The sequence below is a fragment of the Myotis lucifugus genome, unplaced genomic scaffold, assembly GCF_000147115.1.
Source record: "Myotis lucifugus unplaced genomic scaffold, Myoluc2.0 scaffold_383, whole genome shotgun sequence".
Lineage (NCBI taxonomy): Eukaryota > Metazoa > Chordata > Mammalia > Chiroptera > Vespertilionidae > Myotis > Myotis lucifugus.
In genome coordinates, this window is record NW_005871431.1 from 653,504 (window position 1) to 664,047 (window position 10,544).

At 55.9% G+C, this 10,544-nt stretch overlaps 1 protein-coding gene across 1 annotated transcript; it reads right to left on the bottom strand.

Moving 5' to 3' along the window:
- Positions 1–3,589: 3,589 nt before the first annotated feature.
- On the bottom strand, positions 3,590–6,980 carry KISS1R (KISS1 receptor). The gene is given in 6 exon segments (XM_006101834.3): positions 3,590–4,182; positions 4,184–4,525; positions 4,703–4,935; positions 5,143–5,278; positions 5,816–5,940; positions 6,674–6,980. Coding segments are annotated over 6 exon segments (1,182 nt in total). The 5' UTR covers positions 6,918–6,980; the 3' UTR covers positions 3,590–4,080.
- Between the last annotated feature and the right edge of the window lie 3,564 nt (positions 6,981–10,544).

The window sequence follows — 10,544 nt, forward strand, 5'->3', positions numbered from 1 at the left end:
AGGTGCTAATCTAGCCTTTGCCTGCGGCTATCCAGCAAAAGCCTCCCTGCAGGGCTTGGGTGGGGCAGGTCCTACAGGATCAACAGGGCGGGGCTAGCAGTTATGGCTGCTCTCAGTCTTGCCCTCGGAGGCTTTGCTTCTCGGTGTCTGGGTAATCGCTGCAAGCCCCTCGGAGAGAAAGCTGCCCTCGGGTTCTGACCGATGCCAGACAGTCCCGCTTCTCCTGTATGAGTCTGGGTCCCTAGAGACTCTCCCGGAACTGGAGCTCAGAGCCTGAGACTCCCTCCCGATTGAAAACGACAACCGCGCCCTCAGCCGCCAGCCCGCTCCACATGCACTCTGCACCTTAGTCTTTTACTTCAGCACCGCGCCTCCTCTGAGTCTCGGTATGCTTTTCTCTTTCCTTCTAGTTGTAGAATTTCCACTCAGCCATCCCTTCCTGTGGTTCTGGATGATGTCCTTTCCATCTTTTAGTTGTATTTTTGAAGTGGTTGTTTGAGGCAGCTAACTCCGGTGTTTACCTATGCCGCCATCTTGGTTCTCTCCTTGATTAATCACTATGCTTTAATTATGTTCAATTTGTAACAATGAAATTGGGGGTCACCACAACATGAGGAACTATATTAAAGGGTCGCGTCATTAGGAAGGTTGAGAACCACTGCCCTAGAGTAACATTTTAGAAAACTGTAGTACAATATCACAATCAGGATATCAACATTGATGCAATCCAGCCATCCTATTTGATTTCCCCATTTTACTTGTACCAGTGTGTGTGTGTGTGTGTGTGTGTGTGTATTGTTCCCTACAGGTTTTTTTAATCCTCGCCTGAGGATATTCTCTTTTATTGATGTTTTAGAGAGAAAGGGAGAGGAAGAGGGAAAGGGAGAGAGAGAAACATTGATCAGTCACCTCCTGCACACACCCTGACCAGGGATCGAACCCACAACCTGGGTATGTGCCTTGAGCTGGAATCGAACCTGCAACCTTTGGGTGTATGGCATGGGACGCTGCTCCAACCAATTTAGCCACCAAATTGTAGTTCCCTACAATTTTACCACCGGTGTAAGTTCATGAATCTAGCACCACAGTCCAGGGACAGGCCCGTTCCAACAAAAAGGTCCCTCATGACACCCACCCACCTTCCCTTCCTTGCCACCACCCTTCACCCTGACAACCACTGATCTATTGTCCATTCTGTCATTTTGCCACCTCGAGGGTCTTAATAGCTGGATTCACACATCATGAACCTCTGGGGATGATCCTTCCCACTCAGCATCCTTCCCGAAGATCCATCGACGTTGCCTGTATCCATAGTACGCCCATAATTTTTTCCTTCCGAGTCATAGCTTGTGGTGTGACTGGCCCACAGTCTGTTTCCCCGTCACCTGTTAAAGGACATCTGGTTGGTTCCAGTTTGGGGATTTTGCAAATACAGCTGCTCTGAACACATGCACAGGTTTTTGCATGAACAGAAGTTTTCATTTTTCTCAGATAGATGCCCAAGAGTCTCTCTTAAATGATTTTTTCAGTTCCTTTTTTCACAGAGAAATCCCGCCATTCGCTATGCACACATCTCCTCTTTTAATCCCTACAGCACACCTGGCTATTCATTCCACAAAATCCTATTCAGCCTTACTGTGCACTGGACCCTGGAGACACCTGGGGGACCAAGTAAGGATGCACCCAGAAGGTACAGCACAAGGATGCTAGAGCTGTGCTGGGAAGCCAGGTGGGGTGCCTGACCCAGCCTGGTGAGATTTGGGAGGACTTCCTGGAGGAAGAGGCAGCTGACCTGAGGCGTGATGGGTGGGTGAAGGTATACCTCGCACAACAGAGGGACCTGCATGTGTAAAGGGCCAGATGCAAGAAGAATAGCAGCAGTTCAGGAAGCCACGGGGAGATAGTGATTTGGGGGGTGTGGGGGGAGGAAAGGGAGGTGGGCAGGGCCCATGAGCAAAGAGGAGAATTTCACCCTCACATCCAGCCTGGAGGCCAAGTCTTGAAGACCAGAACAAAAAGATTCAGGCCGACAGCAAAACAGCATGATGGCCCGATCCAGTTTGGTTCAGTGGATAGAGCATTGGCCTGCAGACCCGAAGGTTCCGGGGGTCAATCCCCGTCAAGGGCACGTAGCTCGGTTGCAGGCTCCTTCCCAGCCCTGGCCCTGGTCAAGGCGTGTGCAGGAGGCAACCAATCAATGTGTTTCTCATATTGATGTTTCTCTCTGTCTTTCCCTCTCTCTTCCACTCTCTCTAAAAATCAATGGAAAAATATCCTCGGGTGAGGATTAAAACAACAACAACATGATGTCCTAGCTTCTCAGTCTCATATATTTTTTTAAAATAGATTTTATTTATTTTTTACAAAGAGGAAGGGAGAGAGATAGAGAGTTAGAAACATCGATCAATCAGCTGCCTCCTGCACACCGCCCACTGGGGATGTGCCCGCAACCAAGGTACATGCCCTTGACCGGAATCGAACCTGGGACCTTTCAGTCCGCAGGCCGATGCTCTATCCACCGAGCCAAACCAGCCAGGGCCTCAGTCTCATATTAATATCTCTACAAACCTGGTTGGTTTGGGGAGCTATAATGTCCCCACGTAATTGGGGAGGACTGGGGCCTTCCAAGATAGGGCAGATGTCCCTCAGGGCAAAGAAGCCTTCAGCTTGCAGGGCTGTTTGGGAGCCGCACTATGCCCCCCTCTCCCCAGCAAGCACATGCAGCCCCACCCACCAAGAGTTGGGGTCCCCCCCACACACATACTTCTGACAGGATTCTGACAGCTCAGGGTGGGAAAGTGAGGCTTTGGGACTCCTGAGCCCAGGCCTCAGGAAGTTTCTGCCTCTTCTCTGCAGTTTCCGCCCAGAATGTCTGATGTTCCTGCCGGCCATCCAGGAGGAAGCCCAAAGGCCTCCTAGGTGCGCACACTGGCCACTAGAGGGAAGCTTTCTCCCAACTTCCTGGCCCAGCCAACACCACATGGTCACAGCACCACCTGCTGGAGGCCCATCACCCCACAGAATAGTAAGAGATGATGAATGGCTGCTGTTCTGAGACGCTCTGTCTGGGCCAGTTTGTTACACAGCCATCAATCCTGCCTCTTGCACAGCAGCCCCATGCCCTGTGCCCCAGGGAGGTTTCCCAGCCTCCAGGTAGCAATAACAGCCTGTTCTGCCATTTTAAAATGCACAACGTGTTCACATTTAAACTTTTTTAGTTATTGGTTTTATTTTTTTAATGTTTGTTTTTTTTTATTGATTTCAGAGAGAGGAAGGGAGAGGGAGAGATAGGAATATCAATGAGACAGAAATATTATCCATAGGCTGCCTCCTGCAGGACCCCTACTGGGGATTGGTGGGCTTTATTGATTGATTTGGGGGGGGGGTGGACATCAGTTTGTTGTTTCACGTATTTATGCATCTGTTGGTTGATTCTTTTTTTTAATATATACTTTATTGATTTTTACAGAGAGGAAGGGAGAGACATAGAGAGTTAGAAACATGGATGAGAGAGAAACATCAATGAGCCGCCTCCTGCACACTCCCTACTGGGATGTGCCCGCAACCAAGGTACATGCCCTTGACTGGAATCGAACCTGGGACCCTTCAGTCCGAAGGCCGATGCTCTATTCACTGAGTCAAACCGGTGAGGGCTGCTGGTTGATTCTTCTATGTGCCCTCACCCGGGATTGAAATCCCAATCTGGACGTAGGGTGATCGCTGTAACCAACTCAGCTCCCTGGGCAGGGTGTGTTGGAATTTTAATATCGCTGACAATGGGATGAACCTTGCGATCGTACAGTTAACCAAGTGAAAACGTCTATTGGGGCTTCCTGGAAAGTTCCAGACGGTGCCAGCATCAAAGTATCTTCAGTGTCAGGACATGCAGAAATAATAATCACAACAGCAACAACTGCACACATCACAGCCAATTTGTAACACACGTTACAAGAGGACAAGACATTTTCACTAAGATTATCTTGGACAAAAATGAAGATATTAATAACAGAATAACGGCAACTGCTGTTCAAGCAACACCTGTTCCAGAGGGGGGCCCACCTCGATTCCACCAGAGTCGGCTCAGAGAGGGGCAGCATGTTCCCTCAGGACGCACAGCCCGCTGCTTCCCGGCTTCGACGTCCTGGAGTCTCGAAGGGCGGCTGGGCGGTGCAGCTCCGCGTGGGTCGGGGGCGGAGAGACCCGAGGGTCCAGACCGCTGGGGACGCCGGCGGCGCCTGCAAGCGCCAGAGCAGACGCGGCGCAGGGCCTGCCGGAAGTGCGAGCCCAGGAAGGCGTAGAGCAGCGGGTTCAGGGCGGAGTTGCTGTAGGACATGCAGTGCGCCCAGATCTTCAGCGCGTAAGCCGCGTAGCTGCGAGGGTGCCAGGAGCCCGACGGGCCCAGTGCCTGCAGCACCAGGAACACCTGGATGGGGCCCCAGCAGGTAGCGAAGAGCAGGACCACGGCCGCCACCAGCCTTGACACCTTGGCCCGCACAGCGTCCGCTCGCTCCGCCAGCATCTGCCCCTGGGGGTGCAGGGGGTGGGAGGAGGAGAGGCTGTGGGACCTTCCCTTAGAGCTGTCATCCTGGGCCCCTCAGATTCCCCCACTGGGTCACCCCCTCAGATTCCTCAGATGTGCCTCCCCACCCCCCACTGTGCCCATCCCAGCCTGGCTGCTCCTCCCACCCACCCAGCGGCGCACCTGCCGGGTGCTGTCGGCGGGCGCCGGGCTCACGGCGGCCCGGCCCAGGTGGCAAAGCATGGCCCCATAGCAGGCACAGGTGGCGACGAGCGGCAGCAGGTAGAGCGCCAACAAGTTGTAGAGCGCAAAGGCGCGCTCCAGGGCGCGGCTGGGGAAGGCCTCGCTGCAGTAGGTGCGCGGCCCGGGCGAGAGGCGGTGCAGGGCGAGCACGGGCGCCGACACGGCAGCGGAGCCTGCACCACAGGCGCAGCTGCAGACCTTGCCGGGGGACTAGGGCCAGGAGGGGGCCCGGGGCTTCCCCAGTCTGCGCGCTCAGTGCTTCTTCGCAGGGAGCGCTATGGCGCGCATTTCCCGACGCCCAGAGAGAGATGGCGAGAAGGAAGGCGCCCAGGGCACGGGGACTTGTCCCCCCACCCCGTGTGCTCCCGCACTGCACTCACCCACCCAGATGCCCAAGCTGACTGACAGCGCCAGGCGGGGCGTGCGGCGGTGCAGGGCGCGCAGCGGGAACACCGTCACGTACCAGCGGTCCACACTCATGGCGGTCAGAGTGGCGCACGTAGCCTGTACCGAGACCTGGGAGGGCCGGGAGCTGGGCGTGGGCCCGCCCCCATCCCTCTCCCCGCCTGGTCTGGGGCCCGCCTTGTCTGTGTCCACACTGCGGGGGCCACCCCTCCCCCCCACAAATGTCCAAACACACGGCGTGTCCTGGGAGGGTCTTGGGGACACAAATTGAAGGGTCAGGAAAGGGGCGATACCAGAGAGCACCCCAGAATAGTGAGGGCTTGAGGGCGCCATTGGGGGCCTTCTAAGACCCAGAGACTGAGGCAGGGAGAGGCAGAGCCATCCTAGGAACAGGTGGGACAAGAACCCGGATCACCCTCCCGTGCTCATCTCCAACACCCAGGGCCTCTCTGTAGCCCTGCCCTACCCATTACTGGGGTCCTCCGCCCCCCACCACTGGGTCCAAGCTACACCTCCTCCCAGCCTATCCACCAGCTGATTCACCCCCAACCCACTTCCCCCTGTGCCCCATTCTCCCCACTGCACCCACCTGCCCACACCCAGACCTGCCCCTGGCTCCCCAGCCCTCTCTCCCCGCCCACAGCCCACCTGCTGAATGTAGTTGACAAACTTGCACATGAAGTCACCCAGCACCCAGGCAGGCAGTGGGTAGAGTAGGGCGGTGAAGGGCACACAGCACAGCAAGAAGGTCATGTCCGTGGCTGCCAGGTTGGCTGCAGGCGGGAGATGTTCGGGCTCTGGACATGGGGCGCCGGGCCTCCGCCGCCCAGCGCTTCTGGCCCAGCTTCCTAGCACTCACCTTTGTCTGAGTGACCAGCAGGACAGCTCCAGAAGGCCCCCTGCATCCTTCAGTCTCCCCCTTTTATATTTCAGACATCCCCACACCGACTTCACAGCTATTCAAGCTTCAGTGGGCCCCGCTCACCCCTGTCTGGGCTGGGAGAGCCTGAGCAGGGCCCTGTCCCTCCGAGCCTCAGTTTCCTCCTCCGCAAATTGGAGACAGTGGTGCTGGCCCAACACCCACCATAGAATGGAGAACACGAACTGAGCGCTCACCTGTATGGCAGGCCATCCCCTCACACCAGGGTGCAAACTGAGCCACTGGCAGAAAGGGCAAAAGGGGAGCCCGAGGACCAAGCAGTCCCTCCCCGCCACTGCTTTTATTCATCGAATACTGTGTCACAGACCACATTTCAGCCGGACATCTTCCTCGAGGGGCAGGGGCGAGCTCTCCAAGCCACACTCTCCAACCTTTTAACTGCTGCGACCCCATGAACCCTCCGACCTCTAGCCTAAGGCACAGGGCCAACAGGGAAAAGAGCGGAGACCCGCGGGGGGGACTCCTCGCTGGGAGGGCCCGGGGCACCGCTAGGGGGCGGCCCCGCCATTCCCTCGTGGCGACAGGGGGACTGGCAGACGTGCAGCGCGCAGCACCCAGGTGCTCACCTATGTAGAAGTTGGTCACCGTGCGCATCTGCTTTTGGCGGCAGATGACGAAAATGACCAGCGAGTTCCCCGTCAGGCCGAGCAGCATTAACGCGCCGAAGAAGAGCGGCACAAGCCAGGCGTCCACGGACCGCATCGCGGGGACCGGGCCGTCCGAGGCGTTGGCGCCACAGCCCGGACAGCCCGATGCGTTGGCCAGAGCCCACCAGGACGCATTGGGCCCAGACTTGGCCAAGGAGCGCATGACTTTGCCGCCCTCTTTCTATCGATCGCTCTCCGGGACGTCCGGGGATGCCCCTGCGGACCCGGGGAGGATCTCGGCTGGAAGCCACCGGGCTTGGAAGGTGGCTCCTCCGGACGCAGCGGCGCCTCTGCTCTTGCCGCAGCCGCCTCGCATTTATACCCCATTCCCCCCTTGTCCCCGCCTTCCTGCCTCTCCTGCAGGCCTCTCCACGCCTTCCCCTGCCCGTGGCCCTCCGCGCGCGCCCGCCCAGCAACCTTACCCCCGTTCTCTCCTCCCCCTGACCGGCCGGGTGAGAGCACTGGAGAAGAGGGACTGGAGGAAGGGTTGGGGCAGAGGGGGATGGGATGGATAGGCTGCTGTGCAGACTGGAGGGACCCACCCTGACCAGGGGGTCTGGACTCACTGCCCAGGTTCTGGCGGTTAGAAGATGCCTCTTCTTTAAAGAACACAATCTCCCTGGATTTGGGTTGCTGCAAATCAGACCCCTTAGGCGTGTCCACCTCCCAGCTCATGGGCAGCTATTGGCAGACACCTGTACCGCTGGTGGTAGGTGCCCGGTGGTGGACGTTGTTGTACCTGAAAACCACACCTAGAAATGGACCCCATACACTAGCCTAGGTACCAGGATGGTCACCATGGTGGAGTACTTGGCAGCAGAGAATGAGATGCTACCGTTTGTATAAAAAGACTAAAATGGGGGGAGAAGTGAATAGCTATGCACAGGCATCAAAGCACATCAACTCTCTCCAGGGCGGAGTGCAAAGAGCCAGGTGGAGGGGACCGTTTCCTTGTTCGCCCTTTTTATACCTTCAAAGTTATTCTGGAGAACTTAGAATAAAGACCAGGGAAGAGAAATCCATGTGGGATGGTAAGAGGAACAGGTTAGATGAGATAGAGGAACTGTGTGGGGGCAGGTGCCGAGTTGAACGGGCCTGAGGGAGCGCTCAGCAGGTGGCTGGGCCTTCCAGGTGGGGGCTCTGGGGACCAGCAGCAGCTCACGGACAGGCCAAGGGCCCAGGAGGTTGGAAGAAAGTGCCGTCCAGGCTCTCTGGGAATGAGGCCCTGTCAGGTCAAGGCTCAGGCTGCTTACTCTAGGACTGGCCCATGTATCGAGCAGCTACTCATCATGGGCCCGAGCAGGAGAGCAAGCATTTGTAGCCCCCGAGCCCCCTCCCCACTTCTTCCTTCTCTCCTGATGTGTAGCACCATTAATTTCCTTTGCATCTTTGCACATTTATCTACATGAAGGCACACAGTATGAGCTCTTTGAGGGTGTGTGTCTTTTAATTGTTCTTCCTCCTTTTTTTTCTGCCCTCCATTGCTCTTTTTATTTTATTTTATTAAAATATATTTTATTGCTTTTTTTATAGAGAGGAAGGGAGAGGGATAGAGAGTTAGAAACATTGATGAGAGAGAAACATCCACCAGCTGCCTCCTACACACCTCCTACTGGGGATGTGCCCGCAACCAAGGTACATGCCCTTGACCGGAATCGAACCTGGGACCTTTCAGTCCGCAGGCCGACACTCTATCCACTGAGCCAAACCGGTTAGGGCCATTGCTCTTTTTTTAAAAAATTTTCCCCCATCATCATTTATCCCATCTATGCCCACTTCCACCTCCACCCACTCCCACGCCTACAATCTCCCCCCTTGCTCCTTCTTTGTTAAGATAATCGGGTTATTTGTTCTGTACAATTTGCACCCGACTGGATCTGGCGGGTTGCATCCCTGTGGTGTAGGTTCCCCACTTTCCTTGTAGATTGAAGGGTGAAGTCTGGATGTTAGAGCAGGTTTAATTCTGTGCTCTAAGTCCTCCCATGGCTCCCCAGTGCCCTTGGGACCAAAACCAGAGCTGTCATCACAGAGCCACCGGACTCAGGGTTCTGCCCCTCCCCTCCACCTCTATTCCCCCTGCCTCCCACTCATCTCCCTGCTCTGGCCACTCTGCATTGGCTATTTGTTCCACCCAGAACAGTGATGGCGAACCTATGACACGCTGTCAGAGGTGACACTCGAACTCATTTTTTTGGTTGATTTTTCTTTGTTAAATGGCATTTAAATATATAAAATAAATATCAAAAATATAAATCTTTGTTTTACTATGGTTGCAAATATCAAAAAATGCCTATATGTGACATGGCACCAGAGTTAAGTTAGGGTTTTTCAAAATGCTGACACGCCGAGCTCAAAAGGTTCGCCATCACTGACCCAGAGGCTCCTCTTCCTCTCCCTGTGGGTGAGGGAGGGGTCTGTCTTGGTCACTGCTGGGTCCACAGAGCCCAGAGGCGGCCCCATGAAATAGGAGGCATCTGTAGAATGAATAAACCCAAAATGGCAAAAGTGGTGGGTGCTGACACCCTAATTTTTTGTTTTTGTTTTGTTTTGTTTTTTTAGTCCTCACCCAAAGATATGTGTGTTTAATTGATTTTTTTTAAAGGCAGGAAGGGAGAGAGAGAAACATCCATTGGTTGTCTGTGCCCACACTGAGGGTCACCCCCCCCCCCAACACACACACACATACACACAAATGTCCACTCAGGCACACACAGGGTGTGTCCTGGAAGGGTCTTCAGGACCCACAAATGAAAGGGTCAGGAGAGGGGCGATACCAGAAAGGACTTCAGAATGGTGAGGATTTTTAAAAATATATATTTTATTGATTTTTTACAGAGAGGAAGGGAGAGGGATAGAGAGTTAGAAACAACATGAAGAGAAACACTGATCAGCTGCCTCCTGCACACTCCCTACTGGGAATGTGCCTGCAACCAAGCTACATGCCCTTGGCCGGAATCAAACCTGGGACCTTTCAGTCCACAGGCCAAGGCTCTATCCACTGAGCCAAACCAGTCAGGGCCAGAATGGTGAGGATTTGAGGGCACCATTGGGGGTCTTCTGAGACCCAGAGACTGAGGCAGGGAGAGGCAGAGCCATCCTAGGGACAGGTGGGGCAAGAACCCGGATCACCCTCCAGTGCTCATCTCCAACACCCAGTGCCTCTCTGTAGCCCTGCCAGACCCATTGCTGGGGTCCTCCGCCCCCACCACTGGGTCCAGGCTACACCTCCTCCCAGCCTATCCACCAGCTGATTCACCCCCCACCCACTTCCCCCTGTGCCCCATTCTCCCCACTGCACCCACCTGCCCCCTGGCTCCCCAGCCCCCTCTCCCCGCCCACAGCCGGCCTGCTGGATGTAGCTGACCTCGGGATTGCACCCGCCACCTGGGTGTGCGCCCTGACTCAGCCACCACCTGTTCGTGTCCGGGACGACGCTTAACCAACCGGGCCACCCCGAGCGGGGCCCGACGTCCTGATTCCAGAGGTGGGTAAACTGAGGCATGCAGCCGGGGCTGCACTGTCATGAACGACAGGGGGGAGCTGGGGGAGGAAAAGGCCGTGGGTGCCCGGGGAGGGGAGGGGAGCGAGTCATCATCCTTCCCTCCCCGTTACCCAGGCCTCCGTTTCCCCTTCCCCGGGGCTGGCGCCCCGCCACGCCCGCAGCCTGCGTTTGTGGCCGCAGAACCATCACCCCCGCCCCCCCCCCCTCATTTATTCAAATTTCCCCATCGGTCTCCCAGGGGCAGGGGGACCCCTTCCCACTGAACCCCGGGGATAGGCCGCCTTCCTG